A 17,939-nucleotide genomic window follows, 5' to 3' on the forward strand; every position below is an offset into this window, starting at 1 on the left:
TTTTCAGTACTAAATTTTAATACTAAATAAGTCAATACTGATATTAGAATGGACATGGGAAAAGATGACAATAAAGCTAGTAGAATTATGAATCTTGAAGGGTACAAAGGTCTAGTCTCAGAGACGGCATCACATGTACAGTTTACCTAAGTGTTAAGGCTACTCTTACTGAGGATATATACAATGTATGCAAAGCTAGCCAAGCATTCTGACGCTATTTGAGTGCGACACATGCAGTTATAAAACTTTAAAAGTTTCCAGGGTTTACATATGATACTAATGATACTTGGAACATATATTGCTAATGTTTAACCGACCACACATATTGCAGTTCAGTACTCAGAGTCAGATGCTAGCTGAAGCTTGGTATGTATGTGGAATGTATAAATATACAACTGCAGCCATCCTACAAAGATGCATTCTATATCAAATCAAGGACATGTCCTTGATCAAATCTAGCTATCTCTCTGTCTACATCTCTGTTAGCATTACTATCAATTTGGGAATGTAACAGCTTATCAGTTTAACTACGCAGCTGCAGTTCCAAAGTCTTTTGATAGGTGTAGCTATTATACTCTCCCTGTTGACAGGAGGCCTAACTAAAATCATGGATAAGCCAAGAGCAGGGAGAATCTTAACAAGTCGTCTCAGTCATAATTCATCACAAGAACACTGTAACAACACTAGAAGCCCTACCACAGTTCTAGAAGGTAGAGGCTGTCTTCTACGCCTTCATTAATTGCAGTACTGAATGTAGCTGATAGAGGGAGTGACAAAATAACCCTAAGTTCTTGGCGCTACGCTATGTTGTATTTCTCCTCTAACAAGAGCATTCTTATCCCGCAAAAGATAGTCATCAAACCCTTCTGTTTTCAAACATTTTTCATGATCACTAACCTCCTCACAGATTGCTCCTTTACAAATAGTTACTCCTGAGTACTGAGCTATTCAAAGATATTGTACAACTGTTTGACAGGTGTAGTTCCTGCTTTAGGTGATAGGGGGAGCACATAGCCATGTCAATCTTTGTGACTGAATGAATAATAGCAAGTTATTCAGTGGTTGTACATGTAGAAGACTTATGCTTGGTTTCGACTGAGATAGTGCTGAAAATGTTTCTCCATTGTATGAGTTTTCCACCATTTCCCCCTCATATGTAAGAATAGATAGGAAACCGATGTTGACCAATTGACAGTTCAGTCGGCGTTCTTGTAGCAGACCATGGCGTCCACCTTGTGAATGGAGGTACTGAAGGAGCGGAGTCGGACCTCCTCAGACTTAGCGATGAAGTGAGGCCCGGACTCCTCCCAGGTTTCAGGGACCTGCAGATCTTTGTCTGTGTAGATGAGCAAGTCAAAGGAACCTAGGAAAGGAGAGGAGGGGAAATTATAGAAGACGTAGGAAAAAAATGGTGTGTTAAAGGCAGACTAAACTTAATTTCGTAAAGCATACTGCATTATGTTAAATATACCGCTAAGACCAGTTCTGACTTGTTTTACACTAGTCCACCATAGATAAGTGTTTTTACAACATTTCAAATTGGCGGCCTCGTGCCCGTAATACTCAAGGAGTCCAAAGACCGTGATGTTAGAATCCGGCAGAATCCGACTGTTACGATCGATGCGTGTTCTATAGAATAGATTCTGGGGCCGAGTTGGATTCTGACGTCAGGGTCTTTGGACTCCTTGAGTATTACTGGCACCAGGCCGCCAATTTGAAATGTTGTAAAAATGCTAATCTATGATGGACTAGTGTAAAACAAGTCAGAACTGGTCTTAGTGGTATATTTAACATAATGCAGTATGCTTTACGAAATTAAGTTTAGTCTGCCTTTAATGACCCTAGCAAAAACCTGCTGACCCTAGCTTTTTTGGGAGTTGACCGGTGGGACATAAAATTTCTGATCTAAAGTTTGAGCAGGGAAAGTTTGGCACTTTTTGAGTTCCCAACCCACCAAATAAGTTATGCTGCTCATCATGTACTAGACTAGAGTAATCATTACAAAGATACAAGACACAGGGATAATCATTAGGAAAACACCAACCAGACATATGATCAAAACAAATTTCATTACCTTGTTTTTTTTTGGTGACCCACTCAAATAAGAAGTCCTGGTGCTCAACCCATGAACGTTTGATCATAGAAAATGGAATGTCATTGCAAAGGGCAATAAACAAGCTTTCCAATGATACATCTTACAGAGCAATTGATAAAGTAACAACGGAGGTATCATCAACTGATTCAAATTTCCAATCTATTTATGTTGGCCTTATACTGTGAATCTATCATTTTTGGCAGGCACTTAACTTTGCGAGTGGAACAATTCTACACTGAAAACTACAGAAGTAATACAATGAAAACACATTTTTGCTGTGTCAAGAAAATTAAACCACAGCAAACATTTCAAGATTTACGGTATGAACTGACTCACAGTTCTCCTCCAGGAGGGGTAGGAACGTCACCGACGCGGTGATCTGTCGTATCACGGCCTTGATCTCATCGTTGATTTCCTTCTGCGATTTCTCGCGAGGTTTACTGTACAGAAAATATAGAGCAATGAAATGAATACATCACATTTCTAGCAGCCCTCTCTATAGTATGTGGGAAGGGGCTCTGGACAGTTATACTTGATTAGATTAGTACCATCCTATTCTAGCTCCAGTTTGCCCCTCTGATCACTTCCCTGCAAAACAGTCTACTCTTAATAGAGAAACAATTGGCACTTTGTAACTGGGTTTGAACAGGCATTTGGAAGTTTAATCCTCCAGACATTGTTTCTAAAAACTATTTGATACCTGAAAAAAATGATTGATGAAGTAAGGGCCAAACATTTAAATGGCAATGGGTGCAAGACTATTTGGCAGGGAAACAATCAGTAGAGTGAACCAAAGCTTGAATTGGCTGGATACCAGGCTACCATAGAGCCCTAGACATTGAGAGTTTGCAATGTGTTACATAGAATACTGTAATCATTGTTTCTTCAATTGTGACTTTATGTTCACTGTTTTCACGGTCACCTCTGTGCTGTGAACTTACCATCACCATGAAAAACCTGTTGTAATTATTTCTATCTATCTATCGGCCATCGTAATTATTTACGATTCCACCGTGAAGTTTAAGTTCAGTGAAAATGTCCATTTTCCTTATACCGTGAAATTTTACTACCGCAAAGATAAAGTGAATTACAGTATTAGATTCCTGTACCCACAGAATTCTTAACATGGCTGTCTTAGTCTACCTTTATCATAAGGCAGCTATCCCTCTACATCTTACTTCCAAAAGGGCAGACGAAGGTCAAAACTATTCAGAAGTTTCAGCAGAACTTTCAGAAACTCCACTATCAATTTGCCGACCTTTGGCTGCCATTATGACTAATGACAAGGTTATGCCGTCTACTTTGGGGCGCTAAAAAACATTTCGCGATATGAAATTGCTCTGACGTGAAGTCTTGACGCAAAGTCTTACGTACCAAGGCGGCTCTTAATCACAAGGCTTTACTTCTTCACTTCCGTAGTCACTTATTTGCTATTGCAGTCACAGTCGTACTGTCAGATCACTTTCTTTACACGGCAACGCATCATGCAATTTTATATTCAACAGTATGGGAATAGCAGTCTTTTAGAAATGACTGCCGGAAAAGTGGGCGTGCATATAATGCTGTAAGGTGACAGTAATGTTGCAAGGGAAGCAATTTTGTGGGGGTTAAAAGAAAGGTCACAAAAAGGTTGTCAACTTATCTAGAAATATTCCCTGCACCAGGGAAACTGTTAAACTAGCCTGAAATCTCAGGAGAGAAACATAAGTTTGCTGCTAAGATATGGAAAAAGCATGTACAAACTAGGCAACCAAGATAAACTGGCCACAGGCAAAGCGTAATAGATAGGGCTATGTACCTTAAAAAAATTCAGGTACAGGGATTTAGGTACAGGACCTTGACTTGTTCCTAAACAGGTTTGGCCAATAAATCAGTCTTTTTTGGTGGTAAATTGTAGTCCCCTATATGAGGATTTACATAAAATGTTACTTAATTCAATCTAGCTATTGACTGATTTGAGTATTTATAACTTGTCTAAATTGTCAAAAGTGTCATCTTTGGGACAGCATTAGAAGATGGTATAAATAATATAGACAATCTATAGGGTCATATGCAGCCAGTCTTCGAATTCTGTGGTTGTCATGCCAAGAGACATTGGTTGCATATACAGACAGAATCTTAATAATAAATAAATGTAATATGCACCACATCCCCCAAACAAGGCTCATGCTTTCGCTACGACGGGATTATACCGCCCTTTTTACGGGGTGACATACCCTTTCGTTGGCTGTCATACAAGACGGGGATGCGCCAGTTCAAACACAAACCAATTATCAATAAGTTAGACTTAAGTCTACCCATCAGTGGTAATGTACTCACCTATCGTCTGTCATTGTCTTGTCACACTCAATGTCAAACTGCCATCTCTCCAGTACTTCTTGTGTGTCGATGCTTGTTACCACGACAACCAACTTCTCTACAGTTTTGTCCAATAGCCAGTCTACAGAGGTAGGGAAAAAATGGTTAAGGTCCCATAGCCCTTTTCACGCCATAGAGAAAGTGGGTTGTTAATCCACTGTTTCTAGGGCACGGTATTGAAAGGCCATTCCTGTTCTTCCATCATCTTTGACCTCCCCAACTGAAGTCAGGTGGAAAGTTAGACCTGGGTGGAGTGAGGAAAGTCACGTAAAATCAGGAATCATGACGGTATTGATCTTGAGTTTGCTAGCTTAACCACTGCCACCGATGCCACTGGACTATAATATTACAACCAAAAATCATCAAATAGTGCTTGAAATAGCATTCATATACTGATGAAATAATATCAAAACCCCTTTTTAATATTCAAAGTTTGCTGGTACAGTGCACATGTAGTTAACCCAATTTGTCTCCTTTTCAGTATTCCGTTTTTGCAGTTTTCAGTACCTTGATTACCGCACAGAGGTACTTGTTATTCTAGTAGATTCCCTCCAACACCATTAGCTACAAGTCAAGAACCCCATCTACTTGATCAAGGGGTCTTTCATCTTGTCTAACTAGTCTTCAGGGTAAAGAAACACCCTTTAAAGAAACATGTAATGCAGGTCAATTGTATGCTGACATCCATATGTATCTCTGTTACTCTTGATGGCAAACTTTTCGTGAGTTATACTGTTTAAAGACATTGATTTACTGGTATTAGAATAAATGTATACTAATACTTGTGTTTATGGGAAAAATTATCTACAGTAGTGCAAGGGACCACCAAAAATGTAGCCTGAGTACCAGCCTTTTAGCTTCCGTACGCTACCCAAGCTCCGCTGCTTTGATAGCGTACGGAAGCCAAAAATGCTGGTACTCAGGGTACCAAAAATGGTCACATTGGCCAGGTGGTCCTTATGTAGAGGTTATCACTAGTACTTGTAATTATACAGGCTTGACAGTGATAATTATTAATACTGTAAATGCAGAAATGTTCGCGGTGGTTTTATGTTAGCAGTTTTCGACTGTTTCACCGGGGACTTAAAACAACTGCAAACATTTTTGTCCAATAATGTAGCAGCATGTGACTATAGCGCTGTTGCAAACTTAAAACCACCACTCCATTTTGGCCTTAGCACGAAATAAAAACCATGCGAATTTAAATGCATTTACAGTATCTTATATATGGTAATATCTATGCTGCATTGTCAAACCTTTCAGCTGCATCAGGACATTGTTTAGGTACGTCTTCAGCTCGTTGTCTGTCGTGACCAGTAACGTCAGGCCGTACTTCTGCACGCGGCTGAACGTCTCCGGAGGGTAGATGCCGCGCTGGTACAGGATAGAGTTTATACCGTACGCTGCACTCAAACAAACATTACAAAACAAGTTAACAAAAACGGTTACTTATCAATTGAAACAGATGAACTGCTTAATAATATTACAGAATTGTTCCATCCGAAAACTAAATCAAAATGCTGCAAAAACCTTGTTTCCCCTTTACAACAAAATTAAGTAACATAGAAAATAAATGGCTTTACATTATTTGGCAATGGCAATCAATGCAGCACTGAACATAAGAAGTCTCAACGTTTTTTCTCGCATGTCTAATTTACGAAAAAGGAAACCAATAACCAAAGAGTGGAGTAAATATATAATTGATTGGAAAATTAAACATTCTACCATTAAGAAGATGATCTCCTGTGTGGATTGCCATTTTCAAGAGACCATTTTAATTTGAAAAATAATAATATCCAACTAAAAACGTTTATTCATGATCTTGGAAGCATTAGATAATTTTTTACACTGGAACGGTAGAAACGGTATGACTTATTGACAGTTCAGTAGAAATGACGATAATTACTAAAACAGAAATCATAACAATCCTGAATCAGGACAGAACCTTCGCTTGAAATATCAACATGACAACATCGTTTGATATAAATCATAATTATATCTATAAGGTGGTGTACATGGTGTGTTCTTTCAAGAACAATAATGCACTTGATTGCTTATCATTTTAGTCAGTCTTTTCAGTCCCAGATGATATAACCCCTAATCATTTCCTCCTTTATCATACCACGGATGTGCGTCAGAAAGTACGTCAATGCAAATGTCAAGTACTGTATAAGAAAACTAAACTAAAGGGCATTACTGCAAAATTATGATGAAAGAAGGTGCCCCTCCCCCAAGAGGAAACAGCGCCATGTGCATCATTTCATCGACGTTTTACAGAATAAGTCGGGGACGGCGTCTGAAGTCAAGACGCCAACAAGTTCTATGGTGGTTCCGTTTATACTTCTGACGAGTTTTACTCACAGAAAAACTCTGCTACAATTTCTGCGGACCCTTTTAACGTGATGGAGTTTTTAGCCGCTTGCAGAACGCCCGCCATCTTCTTTGAAATCTAAGCACGTCTGACAAAACAACTGTTTTCATTGGCTAACTTTACCGCCATAATGTGAACTGTTCTCCCATTGGTCTATCTTTAATTTCCCGTCATGCTATAAAATCTCGCAGATTCTCGGTCGTCACGCGAGATTACTTTAGTCCACCAGAACTTTCAGACGAGAGGCGACGCCAAGTTGAGGTAGGTGAAAGTATTTTTATTATTTTCCCTTCAGGAAACCGTCTCCTTGCCTCCACAACTCTTCTAACAGTTACAGAGGTGTCATGGAATCGTATGCAAAGTATTTTGTGGCAACTTATGGCCGAATATTCGCACAATTTCGTATTTCTACCAGTCGGGATGTCAACAGCAGACGACACTGATTCCCAACTCCAAGGCCGTCTCTTTTACACGTTGGCAAACGATCTCGGTGTCTTTTGACCCTATGTCTGGACTTAGCTTTAACTATTTGAAACGTTCTCCAAACTCATTCTTGGAGCTCAGAATAGTCAAGTTTTTTTCTAGAATCGTCCTACGTGTCCAGAAGTGTTAGAATCTTGGGAACCTTCCAACAAAAACTCTTTAGAAAATCGCGACAGGAATTTCCTGGGGGACACCTAACCGCGAGGGGCCGAGACGTACATAAATACCGACGCACGCGGAAGTGGTGGAACAATGCCCAACAACAAACTCCTCTGTCTAGACCCCGTCACGACAGGGCCTTCAAAACTTCTTGAGATCTTCCGGTACGTCTTGGAAGTCGCCATTTTGAGACCTTAGTCCCGCACGTAATGGTTAAAGATCACGTAGACCCAAGGGAAGGAGGAGTCGAATTACTTTCCCCCCATCTGGTCCACATTGGCAGATTGATAATCAAATACTGGTGCACTTTTCACACAAGGCCACGTCAAAGTGGATATAATTGCCTTCTAGCCATTGTCTAGTTCATGGCTATCTAATCAAGCGGCCAACAAATGTCGCAGATCAAGTTGTATCAGATAACAGATGTCAAAGGCTAGATAAAACTTTTCAAAGTTTGTTTACCTTGGTTTTACTCCTTGTTTGAACATGAAAATCACAGTATGGATCAAACCATGGTCAAAGACTGGGTGGGATTGTGTGAAAGTAGGGAAAAGATTTGTACTGTGATGAATATGAAATATGAAGTAATGTTTAACTCTGGAAGTTGTCTTGTGAAATAGGAAATTTCACCAATTGTCGATTTGTTTTTGTGAGAAAGTAAATTACATTTTGTAGTATCATACACCCCTACTGATTTGTCCTGGTCCATCCCTAATTTATTCAACTTTAAGTGTGTGTATTAACAACCTAGCACAGCTCTGTGAAGACAGTATTTTAATGCTAATGCTGGAAACAAAAGAATTGTAATGGGAGAAGCCTATACAGTTAATTTGTCGCACCATTGAAAATAGTGTATACACGTGTATTATAATTTATATGTGCAAGCTGTGATTGGCTCTGAGTCAATCATCACTCAATGACTCAATCAGTCAATGTTCGATGTTGAGTCAATGTTCTTGAGCTCTGTAATAGCATGCCAAAGGGATTCAAACAGTCATTCAATAGTTTGATCCCATTTACAGTACTTCTCAAAGATATTTGATACCCAAAATAATTCATGACCCCCTATCCCAATGTTTAAATGGGGACAATGCCAGACCTATAATATAATTCAGTAGGGAATTGATCAAAGGAGTGAATCAGAGGTGGTAGAATATGTACAGAAGGATGGATCATGGATGCCAGGCTATGTAGAATGGTAAAGCGGTCAAACCGTGGAGAGGGCCTGTATGCCCTTTTTCGCAAGGCGTAATACAGCCTTTTTCGTCTTCGTAATCCGTAGGCAATCACCCAAAATCAGCGTAATTCGTAATCAGTACATTAGGTACCCTGGGCACGACAACCTCTCTCGATCGATGACGTGTGACTACAACTACATCCATGTATAACCCGAGATCTTACGATGCTCACTCTATGATGCACGTACTTCTAGTATGTGTTTACCCAATGCACAAAAATAACAGTCAGTTGCACCATCGAAAATTATATTACACTGTCTACTTCACAAAAGGCCAAGCTGGGATGTTTATTCATTGCCACTCCAATGTGACGGGCCATGTCAGAGGTGAAACTTTGAGATTCCATTAGTTTGACTCACAATAAGCTCCAGACAGGTTTGACTTCATTTCAGGCAGAAGTAATACCGTGGTGGATCATCGCTAAAATATCCCTAACATTATCGTCTAATTTGTGTCTCACAGGTGGGAATATATTTACTGTACAAATCCTAGATTTCTGAGGAATGTTTGCATTGCGACGTAGAAAGTTATATACTGTATATGTAGATATATGTAATAGTTACACTTTTTTTTTTAATTAGAAGGCATGTGCTGCCATGGCTTGAAAAAAAAAACAGAACAGTTTTTTACGCATTCTCACAGGCTTTCTTGCACTAGAATGCTTCTTCAGCTTTTCAGTTGCCACACGTTATGCTTAAAAGTTTTTAAAAGTTGTTCGGAAAGTAGTTTATAATTCTTTATTCGGGTGGAAAAATACATGTGTACGTGGCGAGGTGGAAGTGGCACACACATTATGGCACAGGAATGGGGTGGGGTAATTGGTTTGGTAGGTAATGGACGTGACCAGATTATCAATTACAGTCATTGTGCATTTGTATATGTGGATGAACATTGCCATGGAGCACAAAATTAGTATCTTTTTAGTTTTACAAGAGCGCACATCAAGTAACCATGTTGCCATTGGTAGACTAGAGCCATAACATTGTACAATGAGACAGAACAGGTACTTCCTTCAATTTTCAAATATGTTTGATCGGAGTTGGGAGAACTTCCTTCGTGCGTTCGTTTCAAGGCATCCTCATTTGAGGCGAAGCATGATCATGATCCTTTTTCAAGTAGCTAGTGGTAGTGCAATGCAATGCAACGTATGTGATATCATCTAGGTACCATACCGTCATTCCATACGCCAAAATCGCCGCCCGATTCTGCCATATTCTCGCCGTATTCCGCATATATTCCAACAAGCTAGGAGGTAGGCGAATATCATATAAAGGTGGGAAACAGCAAAAATACAGAATTTGCATATGACCCCTTGACCCACGTCCGGGTCAATTTGCAACGTATTGCGCATCAAGTCGGCATTGCGTTCATACTAAGTCGGGATGCGGGCAAGTCGGATGTAAACCATCTCCCGGAGGTAGTTTCGCTGCAATGCGCATCGGGGGTTTTCAAATGCGATTTGGAGCGTTCATACTAATACGGCTTCGGCGATTTAGGCGACTTGCACAACTTAGTTTAAACAGGGTGTTCATTAGGATGCATTTCAAGTCAACTCCAAGATGCTAAACGTCACCGGCTTAGACGCAAGAGTTCTGCCGCTATGTGTAAGAGTTTTGACTCAGAATTTAGAGTAGGGTGTAGAAAGGCTGACTGAATTTAGCCTCATATGTACGTATGTAGCTCCGGAATTTAGCGACGAGCATTCTCGGGACGCCCCCATGCAGGCCCCCCTCAAGGAGGTGTCTGCAAAAGTAGGTATTCAAGATGATATCGATAGTTTTGACGCATAACTAGATAGTTGAATCTTGTGTTAAGTGTTGGAGCCGGTTGGGAAGCCTCATGACTTAACGTAATTCGTAATCAGCTGTGAGAATTTAACATAATTCATAATCGGCGGCGAAAATTTTGCGTAATTCGTAATCACTACTCCCCCATGCAGGCCCTCATTCCAGGCTACGTAGAAAGGTAAAGTGGTCGAACGTCAGACTGAGGACGAAGCATGATGCTTTTTCGTTAGCTTGTACTTTTTGTAGTGCTTCACTACGGTTAATGTGTTTAGTCAAGCACACTGGTTCACCCCTGCGCTAGCCAGGCTATCCACATGTACGCCCAAAATAATTACTCAAGCAACTGGATAAAATTTTCAAAATTTTATCCAGTTGCTTGAGTAATTATTTTTGGCGTATCTTACTACCTGGATGTCTAACTTTCATCAACGTATCCACATGTACCTTTGGTCTTGTTGTCACATGTGGTCAGTTCAACCCATAAAGTGTCAGAGCCAATTAGATCTGCTTACCAACACATGTGCATTTTAACCTTCACCACACCTACCCGTACTGAAGTAGCCTGTTGGCTACCAATTCTCTTGTGGCTGTGGTGTCAGGCAACAGGGAGAAGGTTATACTTATAAGTTATAGCATCCTGTACATCATGTGTGAAATTTACTTCTGAAGGATACAGATATCATAATGCTCAAGGAATTTCTCCTGTCAAACAGACTTCTGGTTTAATGTTGTTTGGCATTAAGACTGTAAATTCTACCAAAGGGCTTAGAACAACTGTGGCTCAGATTCTGTGGATCCAGAGGGTAGAGGACAGGTCCATGCCACAAACAGATGTTAGCTTTTGATATACCGGTATCTAACAGGGCGCGTGTTTCAGTGGTTCCCACATCGGCCCTGTGAGTAATGGCAAACATGAAGAAAGAACAGGGATATTGAACATGGAGATTTGAGGATGAATGTAAAAAAAAGAAAGGGGGGAGTAGTGTAACTTTGGTTCCAGCGCCGCTAATACCGACCAGCCTAACTGGTCCGGACCTTTTAGCCTAGTGGTAAGCGCATTGGTAAATGTGAACTGGCCTGGGTTTCATTCCCAGGAGCCAGGAGACTGCTACTAGCCTCTTGCGTTTTATAACAAGTACCCTGGGATTTTTCTCAGCTCAGACTTCCGTATTAGCAAATCAAAGCTACAGGGTCTTACATAGCTGCCTATTATTTTTGTTTTTCTTACAACGTGGAGATTTTAGGTGGATACTTCAAACCCCATGGCATCTCATTAATTCCTACAGACTGATCAGAAGGAAGGGATCAAAAACAAATTGAGCATGAAATCTATTATCATTTCCTTTATGTACAATAAACATGTACATGTTTGTAGCAGATGTTTATCTGCCCACTGTTGTTGTGTCTACCCTGGTATGCCTTTTACTTTGTAGGGAGGCATACGACTTATCAAAATAAGAGTGAAGCTCAGACCTATCTATTGCAGGCTAGTGTGGATGTAATTGAGATATTACTGTTCTTACATTTACAAGTGGTTCACATGGACAAATCTTCTTTGTCATAACACAGTATCAGCTTTCCTGATATCTAGGACATCATATTATATTCTTGATCTGAAACACAATTGTCAGAAAACAACTTATAACCTTTCCAATTACATTTGTACTGTAAATTCAGTTATTTTTACAGGGACTTGATTTCAAAGTAGGAGTGGAAAGGTGGTTTTCACATTGTTTTAAGTTCCTGGTCGAAGCAGTTTATTGGTACAATTGGTGATACATTGGAAATACACATTCACAGTGGCATGAAGTCTTGGTCGAGAGGTCACCACGACAATAAAACCGCTGTTAATATTTTAAGATTCACAGTATATAATGGTAGGATAGCAATCATAAGGCTTGAGAAAATGAGTCTGGTTCCCATAGGGGCCATTGCAACAGTCATATTTGATTAAATGGATTTAATCATAGATATTTTTGTGTTGAATTATTGATAAGTTGCCACAACAGGGTGTACCTTAATTATATCAGTATGATCACGAAGCTTTTGGTTTGATAAATAATAGAAAAACAGCCATTGACGTTGATTATAGGTATACCTTTAAGTGGTTCTATCATATTAATGACCTTTAGAATGGTGCTTGAAGTGACAGTACTTGTGAACTGGAAGCTCTATGTAGGAAAGGCAACTTAAAATCTAAAACTTAGGAAATTGTTGGACGCCAACATGAATAATCTCTAAGTCCAAGAATTTGGGATTGGAAATCGTGATGTTTTCTGACTGACGGGGCTTCTTGGACAAACACTTCTGGCTAAAGACTGCCGCTTAATGGTAGGCGCACTTGGCACCAATTCTAAAAATTTAGGTGCACAGAAAAAATCATAAGATAAACTGGAATGCCAATTTTACGTGCACAAATTGCATAGATATGTATCCTGTATATTCATTTCAAGTGCTGTCCTCCCCAAGGTCTGCTTGGAGATTTAACAGGAAGATATTCTAATTTCTCCCACGTTGGAAATAAGGTACCTTTCATGGTAGATCTGAGATAAGAAGACAATTTCAAGTTCATGTTTGAGCAAGCTGACTGTGTCTTTGATCAAAGCTAACAAGATCACTAGCATGTCAAGTGCCCAGTGATGAAGATGACACCACTGCGTGGTCTGTGTGGATGAAATGGATGTTGGCTATCATGGATCAATATCTGCCGAGGCCATATACATAATTACACTGTTCTGTTCAAACCTTTCATGTTGGATTGAGAGTGGGCTGTGTGTGGAAGGAATTGTAAATTTGGATTGACTATTGAGCATTTTGCACTGTGGTGTGCTTCCTGATCAATACAAGGTGAGCTGGCAGTATCTTTAACCTTCTCAATGCTGAAGTAAGTATTTTGAGTACGATTTTGTATTAGTTACAAGGTTAGGAAGCAGGGGGGAGGTTGGGTATGGTATTACGCAACATGTTTGTTTGTGCTTGGGTCTTGGTAACTGTTTTCCTGAGTCAGAATCAGCCATACATTTATAGATATTTGTGGGTGCAAAAAACTGGTTTCCTGTGTCTACACCTAAAGTCAGTTCCTCTACATCTGTATTTTGTGATGACCTGTGGGTCAGAAACTGGTCCTGGATAGAACATTCCTCGTAAATCGAAAATGAAATTGCTTTCCCACATAAAGCATCTCTCTCAAACCTCATTTTGAAAGGTTGTCTCTCACAATTGTTGTGAGAAACATGTATCAATTTACACTGAGTAGACCCAATCCCAATCTAGATCCTTCCGAAATAGATGGTTTCTCCAGAAATCCTGTGTGTAGACATTCAACTCGTCCCATTTTATCTTAGGTATTTTTGCTAACTTTACCTGTTTATTTCTATCCATGTTCAAGGTCAATGATAGCCCATCAACAATCATGGTAGACCCTCTTTGATTACAGTCAACCACCATTGCAGTCTCAAGGTCAAAGACTCTACCATAAATAACACAGCTTGCCTGACTATGACCCTTCCGTTTTGTCCAATCCAATTTAGAGAAGTGGTAGCGATCCAATACTGCAGTCTGCACTAAGTGCTGTATGCCCGCACTGGTACCGTTTTAGATATATTGAATGCCAATGCAGTGAATGCACTGCTACTTTACTTAAATGTTACATTCAAGTATATAGTTATTTTGTGACTGAAAATTTGTATAATCGTATTACAAACAAAGACAATTATCACTGGAAAATGACCAAAAAATTGTATGGACATTTAAATCAGCACCATCTTTGATTTGAGATCCTAAGTTGTAAGATAGGCTAAAGTCCAAAGAATCCTTCTGTTAACTGTTTCTGTCATCACTGAAGACCAGATAGGTAACATTGTTGTACCCTTCAAATTTGTACCTGTACCTAAACCTCTGTACTGTACCTGTACTTGATATTACGTTTAAGTATGCAGCCCTTGATATACATGTACCTTACTTGATTAGTTACACATGAATGAAGCTATCACAGTATCAGTTCCTGTTATTGTAAGCAAATTTGTATACAGCTATATAACACCATACAGGTCAGATTGGATGGGGTCAGAGTCTAGATCTATTTGTAGATTGTTGTGTCACCATTAGTTTTTGGAGCAGTATATTATATATGCGTCGAGAGGATACTGTGTAAAAGGTTGCTAGGAACAAGTTGGCACAAGTTTGAAGGTTTGTACCATTTGATACCTAGTACCTGATGAGAAAAAATATCTGTTGTGCAAACCGCTGATCTACAAATCAAATTTGCACTGATATTCAATCCTTCAGCCTCCATACTACTGTTAATTATCGTTCGCCAAGCTTCACCTAACCCTAATTGATAAGAATCGTAGAGACTGTAAATGCATAAAGTAGGGTTGGAGTAATTCAATTTTGCTGTAGGGAGAACATGGAGTGTTCGCTGTGGACAAATAAGCATTTTCGCGGTGGTTTTAACTCCTGGGAACATAAAACCACCACAAACTTAAATATATTTTTACAGTATCCTTTACAATCTGCCCCAGAATGCCACCAGACCTCTGTTCAGTGTCTATCACTAGTATCAGACAAACATCTGACCTAAGTAAATAGATATAGCACTAGAGGACAACCCTAGACTGTTGACAGTCTGGATGGACCCACCTATTTGCTTCTATTGCCAGCCAAACTTGGGAACGGGTTTCTGCGCGTGAAAAATTTAATCCCTTGGGAGTCAGCTTAGATATTCCCAAGGGACCTAAAATTCAAACCCAACATTCAGGAAACAGATACAAAATCATATCATGGGGTAACATTTTTCTGACTAAGAATTTTGTAGTGCACATTTTCTGACACATTTCTTGAACTTTATTTTTTCACGCGCAAATTTTTCACGCGCAAGTTTTTCACGCGCAAATTTCTCACTCACACAAAACCCCAACCCGCCAAACTTGGGCACAGTTTGGTTAGACTTTGAGATCTCATGCAGGCATTCTATCATGGATCTTGGCGATGAAGTGTTTAAGGTCATGAAGGTAAAGTTTCCTGTGCCCTGGAGCTAATTCCCACAGAAGTCTTGTTACCCCAGCAAAACATTTCAACCATCCCCAACATCTGTCAATACTTTAAAAAGTTCAGATGCTTAAGTTGACTCAATTTTTCTTTGGGTCAAGGTCGTGATGCAAGAGGTGAGCGACCTACTGCTTTGCCATATGAATCAAATAATGTAGATTTGCATCTGTCATTTCAGATGGTGAGATAAAGCCATCAGCCCCATGTATGTGGGAGCTTCCGTCATTAACCTCAGGCCTCAAAAATAAACCACTCTCAATCAAGAACCCAACACACTTATTGAGGAGAGTAGAGGTGACCCGATTGACTGGTCTGAAAATTAGCTTACAGTTATAAAAAAACAACACATAATACATGTATTTTGATAAATAGGGAGATGTCTGCAGCACCATGCATCTGTCCTGATGCCTGCTGTTGATTGATTGATTGATTGATTGATTGATTGATTGATTGAATGAATGTATGATTTAGATCTTACACCAGAGTCATATCCTAATCTCAAAGCAGATTTTGAGTTGACAATTTTCTGACCACCCAACCTTTCTGTCCACCCCGCGTCTGCTTGGAGATCAGTCATAGCCTACAAGAAAAACCTTATCAGATGAATGGCCAGACTTGACCCAGCGCCACATGTACAACTTGAACTTCTGCCAAATACAGCAAAGCAGGTTTTCTTCATTTTGCTGTATCTCTCTGCCAGTAGGTATTTTTTTCTTAGAAAGGATAGCCAAAACAATATTGTCAAGTATATTTGACATATTGTAATGATAGAAAGTAAAGATACAATTCTAAGTTGCACTTTTTTCCCATCTTCTTGTCAAGTCATTGCGACAAGTCATTGAAAAAAGAGTGAAAAGTTTATTCCAAATTCCAAGTAAAACTATTATAACAGTGATGATTGTCCTGTGACTGTTTCTTTCCAGTGTTATTGGCCATATCATAAAACTTAAACCTACTTTCATGCTCAGCACTCAGCAGATTTGTCTCAATTAAACTCAGAAGAAAGTTAGTTTAAGTTGGCATACATGTGGACCCACACATGCTCCAAATTCAACAGTGATGCTGTGCCTATATAGATCTGACAAGGACAAGGTCACACTTAGTAACAACATACCAAATTGGCCAGGGAATAGAGAGTTACAAAAACTAGATAGACATTCAATTTTGTAGATAGGCTTTATGTCCCCAACTGAAAAGACCAATGCAGCCTCTCTCACACACTGTGCCTAGGAATCAGTATGCTAAAACATAGCGTGTACAAATGTTGGAGACATCTAGAAAAGCATCTAGAACTAGTTTCAACTAAAAGGAGTGAAAATTTCTTCCACCCAATCTTAGAAATGGAATGTTTTTTAGATTCTTCCTTTCTTGTCATTGCAAAGTTGTCAAACTCAAAGTCCAGTTCATTGAACCATTTTGGGGTCATCAGTATCTTGTCTTCCTTGGCAGGATGATGCATTAGGTGTGCTATTCTTGTCCCCCATTTCTAGATCATCTTAATGCATCACAGTTGTGACCTATGTCAAATGCCATTCCCAAGGCTACCGCTACCACAGTTATGAACTCCTGAACTTACCATGCCAATCATATCCACATCATGCCCCTGGCTATACAACTGTTCTTTGACCCTTTCACAAATTCGAAACGGCCTCGTGCCTTAACCTCAGAAAGGATAAGTCAAATTTGTAAGGTTTGCTGAAAATGCGTCGATGATTCTAAAAGTTATGAGTTGAAAAGAAGTTATTTCATTGGTATAGCTAATAATGTATTTCTATGCAAGAAGTAGTGATTTGAAATACTTTTTCAAAGTCAGGTTGCTACTGTATTGCCCACTGACCTACATTTGTAAAACCCTGAGGTTGCACATTAACATTTTATGCTTCTGTTTCAAGCTACTAATTTTTACATATTTTTATCTATTCTAGTCGGTTGAAATGTGGAAAGAAAAGACCCTCAATTTTTGAAAATCGTATGATGGCATTTTTTTTAAATTTTCATTGCAATCTGTCTTAGAATTTATTCCTTGCTCTGACAGCACATCAATACTAGAGGGTGGCTTGCACAATGATTCCAGTCTTTGCTCCAAATCTACGTATAGCGATACATTGCCTGTGTTAAGAAGGATATGTGGTTATGTGGCGCAACTGGGTAACCATGTATTTCGAACCTAAGGTATGCTGTGGTCAGGACCATAAATTACAGCAATAACGGTGAGAGGGGAGGGTTTTAGAGTATCATAAAACATGTTTTAGATGTGTTGCTGGATTAAACCTGCTCTTGAAGGGCATTCTGCCAGTGGGCCAAGGGCACTGCCACTGGGGTAGTTTGATCAGCAGTCTGGAGAATATAGTGGTCAGTAAATTTATCTATTGATCTGGTACAGTGCATGTACATGCATA

At 39.5% G+C, this 17,939-nt stretch overlaps 2 protein-coding genes across 7 annotated transcripts in view; one reads left to right on the forward strand and one right to left on the reverse strand.

Moving 5' to 3' along the window:
• On the reverse strand, positions 1–6,950 carry LOC136449127 (mitotic spindle assembly checkpoint protein MAD2A-like). The gene is made up of 5 exons (XM_066448958.1): positions 6,815–6,950; positions 5,710–5,856; positions 4,415–4,535; positions 2,432–2,535; positions 1–1,363 (listed from the first exon to the last, which is right to left on the reverse strand). Exons 1-5 carry the CDS (start codon positions 6,888–6,890, stop codon positions 1,197–1,199), a joined length of 615 nt encoding a protein of 204 aa, XP_066305055.1. The 5' UTR covers positions 6,891–6,950; the 3' UTR covers positions 1–1,196.
• Positions 6,951–6,993: 43 nt separating this feature from the next.
• The window catches only part of LOC136449125 (prolyl 4-hydroxylase subunit alpha-1-like), a 29,413-nt gene continuing 18,467 nt past the window's right edge, over positions 6,994–17,939 (forward strand). For all 6 annotated transcript variants that reach the window (XM_066448953.1, XM_066448951.1, XM_066448955.1 and 3 more), the window contains exon 1: positions 6,994–7,085. The gene's annotated coding sequence lies outside the window, so the exon portion shown is untranslated. The remainder of the gene's footprint in view (positions 7,086–17,939) is intronic.

This window comes from Branchiostoma lanceolatum, chromosome 14, assembly GCF_035083965.1.
Source record: "Branchiostoma lanceolatum isolate klBraLanc5 chromosome 14, klBraLanc5.hap2, whole genome shotgun sequence".
Lineage (NCBI taxonomy): Eukaryota > Metazoa > Chordata > Leptocardii > Amphioxiformes > Branchiostomatidae > Branchiostoma > Branchiostoma lanceolatum.

Coding starts and splice junctions, on each gene's coding strand:
- LOC136449127 (XM_066448958.1), bottom strand. CDS start 6,890: ATGGCGGGCGTTCTGCAAGCGGCTAAAAACTCCATCACGTTAAAAGGG. Junction 4,536..5,709: donor TGTCCTGATGCAGCTGAAAG/GTTTGACAATGC, acceptor CTACCTCTGTAG/ACTGGCTATTGGACAAAACT. Junction 1,364..2,431: donor ACCCCTCCTGGAGGAGAACT/GTGAGTCAGTTC, acceptor CTCCTTTCCTAG/GTTCCTTTGACTTGCTCATC.